This window comes from Malaclemys terrapin, chromosome 16 (genome assembly GCF_027887155.1).
Source record: "Malaclemys terrapin pileata isolate rMalTer1 chromosome 16, rMalTer1.hap1, whole genome shotgun sequence".
NCBI classification, from domain to species: Eukaryota; Metazoa; Chordata; order Testudines; family Emydidae; genus Malaclemys; species Malaclemys terrapin.
Genome location: NC_071520.1, coordinates 30,465,465 through 30,481,445, shown reverse-complemented (window position 1 = coordinate 30,481,445; position 15,981 = coordinate 30,465,465). Strand labels below are relative to the sequence as shown.

Genomic DNA, 15,981 nt, shown 5'->3' with positions numbered 1-15,981 from the left:
TCTGAATTGCCGATCCTGGGCCATGGCTGAGCTGAAAGAGAGAAAAAAAATATTGCTTTGTGCTGGTCCTATGGTGCCTTCTGATCAGCGAGGCACAGGAAAGTGAAGCCAGCAATACTGCCAGCCCCGCCCAGCCCAGCTCAGCCCAGGGACGTTGGCTTTACAGCGGGCACGGCTGAGGAGCAGCTAAAAGGAAACAGCTGGCCCACACCAGCACTCACCTGCTGTTTTCTACCAGGTAATGCACGATTTTATCCAGGACCTTTTCGAAGAGGGCTGTGCGGATCCAGAGGTGCTTGATGGCCTGGGGAGACAGGTTCGGCAGCTTCTGCACTTTGCGCACGTTCTCCTGGACGCCTTGTACCTGGTTTCGTCTTCAGAGACACAAGGCAGAATACAGCATTGCAGACTTCCCTTCCAAACCAGAGCAGCGTGCTGAGCCATGGGGCAATGGGCTCCCTGCTCCACCACTAGTGCAGGGCTGGCCCACCTGCCCCGCCCCGCCCCGCCCCCATGGGCAGCTAACACCTGGCAGGTTGGCTGCCCGGTGTTGGCTGCCTGGTGGGGAAAGCCCATGGGAAAGTCCACCTGTGCTAGGGACCATCACTTGGTGACAGATCCCTGCAGCTGGTCCTTGTGCTCTTCTCGCTCCTCCTTTCCAGGGAGCCTGGGTCAGAGTTTTTAGACGTGACCTTGTTAAATTAAATGACCAGTTATAAAGAAATGGAACTGAGACACAATGCATGGGCACCCCAAGAACAGCTGCTGACTTAGGCCCTGATTCAGCAAAGCACTGAACAGGCTTGGAAGGTTTCGATTTGTATCGGTCCGTGTCGGCAAACATCAATTTCACTGTACACACAAACCAATGAAAAACTATTTCCATCAGTAATCAGCAACATTTACGGAGAGGCAAAGAAAGAAAAATGCTGTTTGAGAACTTCTTAGAGTTTGATTTAAGAACATAAGTACGGCCATCCCAGGTCATGCCAGGTCAGACCAATGGTCCATCTAGCCTAGTATCCTGTCTTCTGACTGTGGCTATTAACTTTGCAATGTGATGTTGACATTTGTGTTTCAATGGTTATAAAGCTTTAACTTTACGAATCTTAATGTATATGATCATTAAATGATTATTGTCTATTCCCCCCACCAACTTCCCACAACCAGGAAAATGTAAATCGATAAGAATAGAAAAATGCTTTAAAATAACATTGCTATTATCCACTGAAATAATAAAATAAATACAAATCAAACTGTGCCAAGCCTGCACGTAAGCAAGTCCAGTCGAGCACCCACACGCCACAGGTCTCCAAGCTCCATTTTTGAAGGCGACTCTGACACTTTGGGGCCTACGTCTCATTGAGAGGCTCTGGGATTTGGGCCTAAGTGCTTTGAACACAATCTTTGTAAATCCTTCATGACCAGCTTCTGGGGAATGTTTCTGGTTTTTGTCGCCACTGAGGCTCCAGAAAGCAGATGGCCTCTTTACAGCCCGGGCACTGTACCTCCAGCCTGGTCCCCAGCTCCTCCACCAGGGCCAGGATTCTCAAACGCGAGGACCTCCCGTTAGGCATCTGACTCAGTGACCTGACTGTCAGAGGTGCCCTGCACCTCCAACCCCCACTGGCCTCAGCACCTCTGAAAACCGGGCTCTTGTGAAGATGCCAAAGCAGAGATGTTGGTGGCTAACTTTGGGCCCCCAGGTTTGAATATCGTGGCCCAAGTCTCCACCCAGCACAGGTGCAACCAGGCAGCACCCAAGGCGCTGAGGCAATGGCAAAAGCCTTACGTGTTCTCGATGAGCTGTTCCAGATCTTGGACCTTTCTAGAAAGATCTTCTGCCGGAGGGAAGCTCTTGCCCACCTTCATGAACAGGGCTGCGATCTTGTTACTGCGCAAGAACCCAGCTGCTCTCCGCTTCAGGCTGTGCAGGACGCAGGCTTCCACGGCAGCTGCAACAAAGCCAGAGGGTTACCCAGCCTATCGAAAGCCCCCCAAACTGCCTCCCCAGGAAAATAACTGGCCCGTAACTTGTTGCCTCGGATGTTTCCTGCAGCATCCGTGGTCTCGCCTTACAGGCGGAAACCTTCCCTGAAAATGAATCCGACTCTCACATTCTGTGCCGCCTAAACAAAGGAAAGATCCAAAGACATGCACGTCTGGCACAGCAGCAGGGACAATCTGGTGGCTATGCCTGCAAACACACCCATTTAAAGAGAACGTATGGGACTTGTGCTGAAGTGAGAACGTGCAGACTTCCTGCCTCAGTGCCAGGAGGTGGATTAGACCAGTGGTTCTCAAAGCCGGTGCGCCGCTTGTTCAGGGAAAGCCCCTGGCGGGCTGGGCCGGTTTGTTTACCTGCCGTGTCTGCAGGTTCGGCCGATCGCAGCTCCCACTGGCCGCCGTTCGCCGCTCCAGGCCAATGAGGGCGGCGGGAAGTGGCGGCCAGCACATGTCCATAACTTTTACTAAAAAAACCATGACTAAAATGTAGCCTTAATTATAGGCCAACAGCTGTGGAGAACTGGGAAATTTCTGATATATTTTTATGAAAAATAGGGGTGACTTGGTTTCCCCTCTCACCTTGTATTGTTACCCCTTGAGAGGGAGGGGGTTAATTTTTCTTGAAACAAGACTCGCAATGCAGCAATGAGGGGAAGTCAACTGAAGCATGAACCAGCTACTAGAAAGTGAATCATGGGGAGGGGGCAGTAACAAGGCTGCAGAAGTACCAGCCCTTGGGGGCACTGGCTGGTTTTGACAGGGGTCCAGTGGGGAGCAGACAAAGAACTGAGAAGTGTAGCAAGTGGCAGCCGGGAGCTCTCTCTGGCTGGATCCAGGAACTGACATGACACTGACCAGAGGGTGTGAAGGACTCTGGAACCTGCCAATGTGTTCATGAGGAAGATGGATCACCCCAGGTAAGACAGGCGTTCATACAAGCTGTGTCTGGTTTCCAAGGTAGGCTTTTGTTCTAAACAAACACCTCGCTTTCCGAAGGCTGGCGGGTCACCGGCGCACCCTGGCATCGCCCCGGAGAGAGAACAGAGCCAGGTGCTGAACTAAGCTCAGGCTTGCTAAGGTGATCAGGGAGTGGCAGGAGGAAATTGAAGCTTAAATCCCTGGTCTGCCAGGATGGATCAGGGGCCCACCCTGAGAAAGGTGGCGGCTAGAGTGGGGTGCCCCTAGGAGGTCACAAAGTGGTCAACGGTGCAGTTACCTCAGGCACCGTGACAGGGTCAACAGATGAAAAGTGCAGCCAACCCACTGGACAATACACAAGCCCGTTCAGTGCTGCATTACTAGCAGCAGGCTGGGTTCCCTGCAAGCAGGCAGAGCGTTTCTGTATGTTCAACGGGGGGGGGGGATTGCTTCCGGCTCTCCAGTTACCCATGTGGCCAGCTCTCACGGACAATTCGTTAAGTCCTCGGCGTTTATAGGTGTGTTACAATATGAGCAAGAGGCACACGGAAACTGAAGGATTTCCACAGTAATACAGCAAATTGGGCAGTTTTCTAAATACAAATCACAGTTCTCTGAGCTAAGTTGGTTCCTATAGTTTACAGGTAGGAGAGACTCTAAATACGTGGACCCCCAGTAAGGCCAGATTGGGTTATTAATTCAATTGGAATGAAGTGGCCTTCTCCCCAGCTTTAGTGACTCACTTTACCAAGGCAACTAGTGACTTGTATTGCAGCAGCTGGTGCACCGCCCTAACTTCTCCAGGCCGATTCCACGTAATACGTGCTGGAAGTGGATGTTACACACCAAACAAAGCCCCCAGAGAGAGCTAAGGAGAATCTGCCGGTTCCTGCAGCATCCCAAGTGATGGAGGGCACCCCATGAAATGGTTCACAGCCCTCACGCTGACCCCTGGCAAAGGGGCAAATTAATCCACAGCGACTCCTCAGAGAACAATGCACCTGGACACTGATTTCACTGGCAATTTACCTGTTTGAGCCTCTGGGGATGGGGGAATCAGGAGAGATGGCTGATGTCAAACAAAAAACTTACTCAGTAGGCTGATCAGACTGCTGGAAAATTACACAACGCCACCATTCTACAAGCTAGTGATCGGGGTGCGGATGGGACAAGCTTTCTGGCAGACACACACCGTTCCTTCTCTCCAGAAGGACACATGACAGACCAGCCGCACTAGGGATATTCTGCACCAGCTAAGCAGACGCACTGTGTGCTTCTTGTGTTTGTAAAAGTGGTGGGTTTTTTTGAATGGCTGAGCAAGTCTACGGAGACACGCAAGGCGTTTCACCTTGTCATCATCAGCTCCCAGGTGGCTCCCAAGGCCGTGAAAGGAGGCGTCACGTTATTTCAGCCTTGCTTAGCACTGCATCTGAGCTCACCACACGGCGTAAGCAGGGAGTTTTCAGCTGTGCGGGTGTGTGATGTACTGTCAGTCCTGATCTGACTGAACAGATAAAAGCACCAGACAGGAGACCGGCCTAGGCCCGTTCACTCGAGAGATCCACTCAGAGCAGCTAGCTGGATTTCAGATATTTCAGTAACGCACCGTATGAATTCTCCTCAAGTGCAGACAGCACAGACTGAGCTGGGAGGGATCCCCCTGGCTGACCCCAAGGGTACACCGCACTCAAACACCCACAGCTGGCCTGCACCAGCTGTCTCAGGCTCACGGGGCTCGGGCTGTGGGGCTAGAAAACTGCACTGTAGCCATTTGGGCTGGGGCTGGAGCCTGGGCTCTGGGACCCTCCCCCTCGCGAGTCCCAGAGCCCAGGCTCCAGATCGAGCAGGAATGTCTACACTGCAACTGGATAGTCCTGCAGCCCAAGCCAGCTGCTCCGGGTGTTTTATGGCAGTGTGGACAGACCCTAAGGACAAGCTGCAGTTTGACTGCAGGGTAATTGCTTCAAAATAAGACCGGCTTGTGTTATTGGCTTTGGGATCTAGACGATCTAGGAGGCTGTAAAACCCTGCCAGTTTCCCTGGCATTCATCTGCAGATGCCGGGCGGCTCACTACATGCAGGACAGTTACCCACAACTGGCCCTGCAGTGCCGTGTCCACCACCTGTCTTCATTGTTTTAGTCCTGTTTCATTTTCCTGTGCCCAGCTGGCACTTCACACAACAGGGAAGAGAAAAAAACCTCTGCAAAAAGCCCACACCCCTTGTGGCCTCAGGTAGGCCTGCAAGTGGACCCTTGCCTCAGTTCCCCCTTCAAGGGTCTTTTTAAATAAACTCCACACCGGCTTTCAAGAGTGCAGTGACTACAGCCCTCCTGCGGGTCTGATTTTATTCACGTGAAGTTCACAAATTAATACAAACGTCTTCCAGCCCGGCTATACACTCCCCCCCTCCTCCCCGAGAGCTATCCATCCCCCACTAACCCCCGCCGCTTCCTGCTGCCCTTTCTAGGGGAGTCGGGCAGTCCAAACGCAGGTGGGCCTCCTTAGGAACTGAGGTTGGCTGGCCCCACGCCTGCCCCAGCCCTGTTACAGGCTGTACGAAGATCCTGCGGCTATTCAGATTAAGCAAGTGCCTGTTATGGTTCAGTTTGGTGTGTCTCTATTGGCTCACTCCCGGCAGGTGACACAGCTGTGAGGGAGGGGGCAAGGGCCTGGCAAAGGGAGATCAGAGTGCACCATACGACATGCTTCAGGACACATGGCACAGGGCCCCGAGGCAGGAAGGAGATCCCAGAACTGGGACGATGTCTCCGAGGCACTTCACTGAACATGATCAGGCAAATCCACGCACCTGGTCAAAGAGGAAGCTGCTTGCACCTGGCTCAGAGCACCCTGCAGCTCTATGCAGGTCCTGAGTGACCTGCCAGTGAGCCACAGAGATGCAGGTAACTGCTACCAGTGACTTCATGCGACAGGCTGGAGCCCTGGACAAATCCCCTTGGCAGTGCTAAGTAAGCGCAGACCAAACGGATCAGGCTGCTGGGGCTGGGAGTTTCAAAGCAGCCGATGGGAGCTGAGCTCCTGGCCCCTTTGCACTGTTCAGAGCTGGGTCCTCCGGAAGTCACTTGCAGTGCACTACGGTGTTATTGGTCTTGCAAACTTCTGGCCAATGTTTCATAATTGTACGTGCCAGAAGCCTACACTCCACTGACTGCCTGTATCACACACACGCATCCGGACACCTTTATATGGAACTCCAGCTACAGGCACCATTGGAAGCCCCCGCCGGGACGCACAGCTTGAAAGCGACCAGACTAGCATTTGAGTCACACGTGCTCCGAAGACAATGACTGGAACTGCAGAGGGGGGCGTCTCCGATCATCGTAACAGCCCCTTGGAAACTCAGGGCAAACCCCCATCCCAGCTGAAACCAAGAGGATAAGTTAGCCCTTGTGGACGCATGCGTCTCTGCGGGATGAGACTGCCCCTCGCAAAGAGGGGATCTGGCTCCGCTCCCTTCGTTACCCCACCAATGGGGACAGAAATTCGACTCCTTGAGACCGGCAGCGCGCAGTCACCCAGTGCTCTCTGCACGGGTCCCCCAGCATCCGGCCTCCGGTGCTCCTCACACGCCATCGAGGGCTCCCAGCATTCGCCAGCACTTCTTTCACTTATTCTCTCCTTGCTCTCTGAAGCAGAGTAGCTTCCCTTTCAGATGCCAGCCGGGCTGCGCTCCACCGCTCACCACGACCAGCGGGGCACGCGAAGTGCTGCAGAGAGCAAATTAGCTACATCGGCTCTCTAGTGCTTCCAGCTTTGGCAAGTCACTCGTCGGCCAATCAGTCACGCCGCCAGTCAGCTCCTTAGCGGGGCCGAGCTTGACACCTGATGTCAAGGGCTCATGGGAACAGGCACCGATCAGATGTGGGGCAATGGTGCGTCCGCTTGGCAGGAACAGAGCAGTGGACGCTCTCTCACCAAGGAGAATTACAGACAAACCTGGCAGGCGTGCCACCGGGAAGGCAGCTGGGAGTGATTTCCACCTCCTCATAGTACGGGGTGCTTTTATATAGAAGAGATCTGTCGGGGTGGGGTGGGGAGGTCTGTGTATGTGTAAATAGTTTGTTAATAGGTAACATGCCAATAGAGGGAGCTCACGGACATGCCCGCAATGTACCTGGGTCCTGTGGGACTGTAGGCACACATCCACTCCTCCTCTCTAGGGAGCCCTCTCGTGCCTGGACGCAGCATTGCAAGGGACCATCTCAGGTGCCCCGTCCCATGTTCTCCCTCGAACGCGCAACAGCCTCTCTCAGCCTGTTCTCCTCCCGATTCCTTCCCTGGCTGTTTTGTGGCCCAGCTCCCCAGCCAAGTCACAGAGAAGTCCGAACCCCTTCCGGGGTAGCACAACCCAGGCCAAACATGGCTTCAAACAAATACGGTTTCTGCCCCACTCATGCTTCACCACAGCTCCCTGGTTGGCCCCACCTCAGGGCTTCCCTCCAGGAGCCTACCCTGCCCCTGTAGTGTGCTTCCCCGGTTGTATCCTGCCTGTTAAACCACAGCCCAGGGCTTCTCTCTGCCAGAGAGACCTGTCTCACCACGGCCTCCCCAACTGAGCTCCCTTGGTCTATTTATAAGGCCTAGCTCCGCCTCCTCTGGCCAAGAGGCAGTTAATCACTCGCCAAGGGCCAGGCAGGAGTAACTGTGGTTCTGCCCCTTGCCCTGCCCCATCCCAGGGACCAACAACATGCTCTGTATCCGCGCACTGCAAATCGTTTCCAGCGCACAGCGCTTACACCTCTGGCCTGTGCTGAACCCTTCTGGAGTGGCCCACCCTCAGCTTGCACAAGAGGGATGCAAAGTTTTGGGGTTGCTCAGGACCCTTCTCCTCATGGCTGTTCCAATGGCCCCACTAACCAGCCCCCACATCCCTCACAAGAGAAACTCTCTCTGGCATCACCAGTTCTGCAAGTCCAGCAGGCTGGGAACATGGTCAAACAGGAGCCATTACTATGGGTGAGCAGAGTCCTTGTCACTGAAACGGGCTCCTTTTCCCCTTGACAGGGAACAGGCTTCACTGAAGACAAGGATTTTAAAGAACAAAACACCTTCCCACTCTTAATATCACTGCTGCCGACGCTCATAATTTCATTGCAAATCCTGCAGTATTTGCTGTTTTTCATGAAGCCCCAGCTCCTGGAATCACAAAATGGTGTGAGAATCTCTGCTTTCATTGGGGGGAAAAGGTTTTACCCTTATGGGTATGAAGGAAAGCTTGAAAATGTGACCTGAGTGCACTTGAAAGATTCAAAAACCAGAACTAACAAAACAAAACATTTTTGATAAGTGTTGTGATGTTTTGGGCTGACTCATGATTTTTGAATGCTTGGGATTGGTGTTACTGTATTCATCTAAACAGCTGAAAATAACTCTCCTTACATCTCTCTCTCTCTCACACACATGCGCACACGCACACTCCAAATGAAGTTTTGTGATAAATACATGCAAAAGTATATTATAAACTACAATCTCCATCCACCCCCAGAATATAATCTGCAGCAAAACACACACACACACACAATATTCATGTTTTGCCCATAAATGCTCAAATATTGGGCTAGTTTTTATTCCTGGTGAAATGTTACGAGGGAGTTACACCAGGTGGGAATCTGGCCTGGGATATTTACATTTACTCTGAACAGCTGAGCAATTTTAATGTCTTCCTACTAAACATGGAATCTGACCACAAGAACGATTTACACACTAGTCAGCCATTAGGAACCAGGACTCATTTTAGCTTTTGAAGGAAGCGTGGGACTTGACAGGTGTCAACATAGATTTATCTTCCCCAAACCTTGCAGCTCCATAACTGGTAAAACTGTGCTGCTGGGATCAGCTGCCCTTTTCTGTCACCCAGAGCTTCATTAATGGGGGTTTAAGTAAGAGAAGGAATGGGAGGGCTCCGATCACGAGGGCCAAGTCTGAGAGTCCTGCAGAGGAAAAAGGGCAGCGCCACATGAAAGGCATTTTGCTGATTATGAAGACGGCGTTCTTTATAAAGCCGCCTCCTACCACAGCACTCGGGGAACCGCGCAGAATTGAAATTGAAATGGCAACAACAGACGGATGATATGCTGTGAATACCCTGAAGCCACTGGCAAACCCGGCGGCATCATTAAGGTAGCCAACGAGCCCGTCTCCTTGCCTGGATGCCTCAGCTCTGTGGCACAGAAGGTTATAAATAGTTCCTGGCCGTGACGCCTCGCACTGTCCCGAAAAGCAGCGAGTGGAAGTTCTGCTCTTTCAGAGCCCCTCTCTGCTAACAATGGACTGGAACGACCCACCTGCCTTGCATCCTGGAGAGTGGGAGAAGGGGAACAAACAGACCCCAGCTGCTTTCAGAAGCTAGAGATGGAGGCTAGGCCGTTGCCTCTTTTTTTTGTTTCTATAGATAGCAAAATCTGTCCCAATGGACCTCAGCCCTGACCCGCAGCACCGCCTGTTACTCCTTTCCTGGCTCCCTGCATACAGCTCCGCAAATGCACCTTGGTAATGACCTCCTGCAACCCCTGCCCTGATGCTGTTCCAGCCACACATCCTTGTCCCAACAGCTTTGGCTAAAGACCTCAATCCTGACCCAGGGGTGTCAAATTCCGCCTGGCCTTTCTCCCATGAAGGAGACATTAGAAGTGGCTACATGGCTGAGGGCCTGGCAGCTCCCTGGACGAGCTTTGCTTTCCTGGCAAGATTAGGCTGCACTGGAGCTGGTCTTCAGATAGAACCTGGTCTCCCCAGACACTCTGGGTTTGATTCCAGGGGTGCCGAGCCACCTCAGAGTCCACTAGCATTGACTGGAGCCGAGGGTGTTCTGCTCAGCACTTCCGAACCTCTGGCCCCGTTTCCCTGGAGCGAGTGCTCTCGTTGGTTTGCAATCGTGCCAGTGTTCAGAAGAATGCGGTACCTTCTGCAAGCACCGCCCCCGCAGCTCCCATTGGCCGGGAACGGGGAGCTGTGGCCAATGGGAGCTGCGGGGGCGGTGCTTGCAGAAAGGTGCAGCGCGCAGAGCCACGTGCCCCCTGCCCTTCCCCAAGGGTCACAGGGGCACGTTGGCCCCTTCCGGGAGCAGCATGGGGCTGGGATAGGTAGGGAGCCTGCCTTAGTGGCAGCCACACTGCACCACCGATCAGGAGCCGCCGGAGGTAAGTGCTGCCTGGTGGAAGGTCACACCCCAACCCCAAGCCCTGAGCCCCCTCCCCGAGCCAGAATCCCCACCCCCTCCTGCACTCCAACCCCCTGCCCCAGCCCTGGCCCCCCTCCCAGAGCCAGCACCCTGTACCCCCTCCTGCACCCCAACACTCTGCCCCAGCCCTGACCCCACTCCCAGAGTCAGCACCCTATACCCCCTCCTGCATCCCAACACTCTGCCCCAGCCCTGACCCCCTCCCAGAACCAGCACCCTGTACCCCCTCTTGCACCCCACCACTCTCCCCCAGCCCAGAGTCCCCTCCTGCAACCAAACTCCCTCCCAGCGCTTGCACCCTTCAACCCCTCCTGCACCCCAACCCCCTGCCCCAGGCTCAGCCCAGAGCCCCCTCCCACACACTGCAAACTTCTCGGCCCCAGCCCAGAGCCTGCACCCCCTCCTGAACCCCAACCCCCTACCCCAGCCCAGTGAATGTGAGTGAGGGTGAGGGAGAGCAAGTGGGGCTGGACTTTGGGGATGGGGCGGGGTAGATCCTAGGTTGCCCTTAAATTCAAAAAGTGATCTTGGGCGTAAAAAGGTTGGAGACCACTGATCTTGACCATCCCTGACAGGTGTTTATTTGACAAGTTGCCATTTCAAATTTTTTTGCAGAACAAAATATTCCAAAAAGACTTTTCATATGGAAGTGTAAAAACATTTTGTCCAGGCATACCCAATAAAATGTTTCATCATTCCTGATATCAAAATGTTTTGGTTTGTTGAAATGACTTAAGACGCTTCATTTCGAGTCAGCTGAACGTTAAACGGCATTTTCCCATTGTGGCACGCTGCCTCATGGGAATTTGTAGTTTGGGAGCCTGATGCCCTATTCTGCCCTAAGGGCCAGGCTCCGAGGCCATTTCAGATCTCCCATGATGCATCCCTAATCATGTGATTACCATTATATACCATACAGCGGTCAGAGAGGAGTCAGTGTAGTTCTCCAGGGAGCCTGGCCTATAGAAGATGAGGGATACAAACTACAACTCCTATGGGGAAATGCATTGCTAGGGAAATGCAATGTAATGTTTGGTTGAACTGATTCAAAACAAAATGTTTCAGGTCAATTCAACAACAACAACAAAAAACATACATTCCAATTTGGGTCAAGCCAATCTGAAACAAAATATTTGCTTTGATTTTCCTCAAAGGAAAATTTAGATTCTGTGAAAACTGCTTTTCCATTGGAAAATTATTCCAACAGAAAATTTCCAACCGCATCTGCTATTCAGTCTACAGGGCTGTCGATCTGGTTCTCCACTCAGCCTGCGTCACTGTCTGGAGCCCTTTGTTTAATGTCCTTGCATTTCCTTTCTGGTTTTGCATTCTTTCTTTGTCCCACCAAATTAATTGAACCTTGTTCTTCTGTAGCACTTCCCCCTCCCTAGTTTTGGTTGAGTTAGCTGCTTCCCTCTGGGAAGTCTCCACCCATCTCTACAGGGATCAAGTGGGTTGGTTCCCTGTTTGGTGGCCTCCTCTGGAACCCTGGTTCTGCCCTATGACTCACACCCTACCTATTCTCTCATCCTTTGTCTTCTGTAATTAATTGATTTTGTGGCTCAGGGCTCCTCCCCTCATCTGAGGGAATGGGCCCTGCAGTGCGCTGGCAGGCCTCTCCCAATGACTTGGAAATAGGCCAGCAACTTTCAGCACCAACAATAAATTCAGTTCCGGCCCAGTCCGGACGGCACTGCTGAACAAAGCTCCCACTCACTGCAAGCCACAAAAACAACAAGGAGTCTGGTGGCACCTTAAAGACTAACAGATTTATTAGAGCATAAGCTTTCGTGAGTAAAAACCTCACTTCTTCGTTTTTACTCACGAAAGCTTATGCTCTAATAAATCTGTTAGTCTTTAAGGTGCCACCAGACTCCTTGTTGTTTTTGTAGATACAGACTAACACGGCTACCCCCTGATACTTGCAAGCCACAGAATGTTTAGAGGCCTGTTTCTGTGACGCATTTGTGGTCAGGCACAATCCCACTGCATTCCCAGGGTTTCGTTAGTCAGAAGGTAAGGGTGGAACAGGTGAATGGCCTACGATGTTTTGGTGATAATCTGTTTAACTGTGAGAGAGAGAAATGCAGAGCTTGCAGCCGAGGCCAAAGGAGCCTGAGACGTGGGCTGAGCGACCTATATACTGATCAGACCCCACGGCTAGAGGTTGCTGCTATATGGTGCTGGCTTCTCTGCACTAGGCACAGCGGAGCAGGTAGCCTGCTCTCACCGGCGTGTGTTGCCATAGACACCACTCCGGGAGTCCTGCGGCAGAGAGAGAGAGAAGCAGCCATGAAGGAGAAGAGCCGCACGAGTAGGCTGAGAATGCAGTTTCTTAAGGGGGGTTACAATGCCTTTTAGTGGCTCTCTCTTCAAGGGACACATGCTGCATGGAACAGGGACGGGGCAGCAGGGAGAAGGCAGTCACAGACTCCCCGCGGCACCGCTGTGCACAGCTATAGTCAGACGGGAAAACCCTGCTTCCCCCAAAGAGCTGCGCTGCGTTTGTGTCTGTACCAAGGAATCCGAGACAGGAGAGCACCAGAACATCCTGCTCTGCACAGCACACCTAGTGGGCCGGCGTAGAGATGGGGAAATCCCCACCCCTCCCTGCCCAGGGATGAGATACATACACATTACCAAAGCACACAAAGCCAGACAATCAGCGAGCACCAGCTTTGTGCAGTGGGCTTTGGCCCCGAGAACTGCCCTGCAGGATTTCCAGAAGGCTGTTCACGCTGGCGCGGTCACATGGCACCGGGACCTCCTGGCAGCCACAGGATGCTGCTACAATACCAATACAAACAGGTGCCAATGCTACAGGGGGCCAGTTTCCAGAATAATAATAGTTCTGCTTTTAAATAAAGAAATGCCTCTAAAAAGGTGATTCCACATTCCCAGCAGATAGACGGAGGAAGGAAAATCCCATCTCACACGCCATCAGAAGCGCTGGCAATTGGATAAGAGATTAGGAGCCCTGCAAAATAATCCAAATCCAATGGACTATGCACTGACTCTGACAGAAACAGAGAGGACAAGGGCTAAGGCCTCTGTGCCAGTTTGAGAGCGGAACCAGGAACCCCTGAGAACAGAGGTATCTGACAAGATCCCTGATAGATTCAGCTATCATAACACAGCTCTATACAGACCACTTGCAGGAAGGGAGTATAAATAGATTCAAAGAGAGGAGTCTAGAGGAAGTTGTTACTGTGCAGTTCCGCTCCTAGCTCAGGGAAGGACAGAGAGCCTATATTTCTTGCTCTTATGTTCTCCAGGGCCAACAGCTGAGGCAAAGAGGTAGCGGAGGGTAGATGGGACTTTATCCAAAATATTGCAAAGCTTTTGGGGAACAGAGCTTTTGTGCATTTGTTTGAAGGGTTTGCAAAGTTCAGATTCCACCCTGCTTAAAGAGGTGTGACTCTACTGGCTTTTGCTGAGTTGCACCCACTTACACGTGGGCTGAATTCAGCTCTTGGTGTCTAGGTTTGCCCTTCCCCCAAAGGGGCACTTTCCGCTGTCCATCAGATTTCTGGGTCCCTGCCACGGCTGCAATCAGCACCACTCAATGGCCTGGACAACCCAAGAAGCTCCAGGACCTGCCTCCCAGACAGCCTGAACAGCATTGCCTCCCAGCATGCACCTGTTTTCTATTAGCTCAGAGGGCGGGGCTTCAAAGGCTGACTCCACCCCCAGGACTCCCACATACTGCTGGTGCTCCTCCTATGCCATTGGCTGGGCTACACTTCTGTCAAACAGCTTCTCTTAAAGGAGCCAACCATCTGTGACAGGCACCAGGTATTCGCTGCCCCTGCCAGAGGCCCCACTGCCTTGGCACACCACGCCCTAAGGAGGTGCCCTGCTGGAGGGCAAGTGCAGCGAGTTCAGACCTCCAGGGGTTGTCTAGAGAGGTCTCCCCCATGAACAGCTGTAGGCAGAACCAGCGAGAGTTGGTCCTCCAGCACCTAGAAGGGCTGGGAGCAGGCACAGGCCAATCAGATCCCAGCAGGGCAGGTAAAGACTGGCTGCTTCTGCTGGGGCCTGTTCTGGGTGAAGCCAGGGCAGGGAAGGAAGACTCTGGCTCTCCCTCCCTAACCCAAGGAAGCTGGCCCAGAAAGGGGCCTAACCTCGACAACACTGACCTTGGGTCTCTGAGGGACTAGTGTTTATATTAGGGACTTTAATGCCCAAGTGGTTATTTTGAGTTACGATTTAATTTGTTTACAGTTATCTCCAGAGGGGATCCGGCCAGCTGGACAACTGACCCGGCCAGAGCATTAGGCCACAGCGGTGGCAGCCCATGGCAGAGCCAGGACACAGGAGTGTCAGGGAGAAGAGTCCCTGCAATGCCTCACCTATACGCAAGGGGGGGTGTGCTCGGATAGCAGACGCACACCACTACCCTCCATTCCAGGCACGTCCTCTTTGCCCGTCTATACTGGCGGGATCGCCCTTTGGTCCCTGTAGCCTGAGACCACAAGCTATTCCTGAATTCTCAGCAGAGAGAGGTTCCAGTCCTGGGTGACCCGATGTCCTGATTTTATAGGGACAATCCCGATATTCAGGGCTTTGTCTAGTACAGGCGCCTATTTCCTCTCACCCCCGTCCTGATTTTTCACGTTTGCTATCTGGTCACCCTCTCCAGTCACAAGAGAAAGAACCATTAAACAGGAATAAATAATGGGACGAGCCAGTAGAAAAACACCCGGTTTTGCCTCTTACATCCCTGAAGCTCATTTCTGATTTGCTGCTAGAACCACCACCACCATCCTCCCATTCCAAAGAAAAGACAAGGCAGCAAATGTTCTGACCTATCAGCAGCGTTATCTGGTTTGAGGCAATCACCAAGAAACCTCTCCAGCCCAGAACTGCTAGCAAAGAGGGAGGGAGGCATGCGCCGCTGAGTGAGCTTCCCAGCCACCGGCTACTGCAAGGGGCTATTAGTTCTGTCGGTCTGACCGGCGCCCTGCTCATTAGTGGATGCCTGCAGCATGACAATTTCCAGCCGGATTCTTTTATCTCCCAAGCTCCATTTTGCCTGGTCGGCTTTGCATCACGCAGTTAGAATACAGACAGACCTGCAGTCATCCAAGGGGAAGGGTTAATGAACCCAAAACGAGGCAGCTTACTTCCACTGCTCTACTGGTATGTGCAGAAAAAAAAAATCCCATTGGTAAGGATGCTCCTAAAATCCCTTAGAATTTCTGTTTCACAATTCCTGCTGCAAACTCACCTCCAGGCTCATGTCTCACACCCAAGCCAAGCAAAATCTTTAGGGCACTTTTTCATGCTTTACCTGACTGTTCTTTTAACTGGCTGATTCCGGTACATGTTTTCCAAATGTCAAAATTGTCACTACACCTGGAAAAAGCCAGGTATTAATAGACTGAATACAGAACCTTGTCGAAGACCAGATGCCGAAAACTGAACCAGCAGAGGAGGCTGGAGGCAGGTCTCCCATACAGTCTCACTAACACGATTTAAAAGGATTTAAAATCTTCACCACACATGCTCCCTGTTCCAACATTCCCACCCCCATGCATACCATTTATAAACAGTAAGCAGGTGCTCGCCCCAAAGCTCCGGCTCTCATTTCCATACATTAATAGTCCATAACAGTAAAATATTCCAATATCAGATAACGGGGCCTCTGTTCAATCCACTTATAAACGAATAAAAGACACTAAATACTCCAGGGCCTCGTCCGCCTGTCTTTTTTGGTTTTGTTTTTAAAACTAGACAAATTACATCCGTGTCTTCCCCTCTTCCGACACCGCCAATCCATTTCATAGTCCCGGGGGATAATTTTGTTGACAGAAGGATTCATTTCTTGGGACTGACACTCATTGGTCTTAG

The 15,981-nt window shown here is 52.2% G+C and overlaps 1 protein-coding gene across 3 annotated transcripts in view; it reads right to left on the bottom strand.

The window, feature by feature from the left end:
- Positions 1-15,981, bottom strand: part of SGSM1 (small G protein signaling modulator 1) — an 81,787-nt gene that overhangs the window by 37,507 nt on the left and 28,299 nt on the right. For all 3 annotated transcript variants that reach the window (XM_054006517.1, XM_054006519.1, XM_054006520.1), the window contains exons 4-5: positions 1,793-1,955; positions 222-374 (exon numbers count right to left, since the gene is read on the bottom strand). In XM_054006517.1, the coding sequence (XP_053862492.1) occupies positions 222-374; positions 1,793-1,955 (316 nt within the window). The remainder of the gene's footprint in view (positions 1-221; positions 375-1,792; positions 1,956-15,981) is intronic.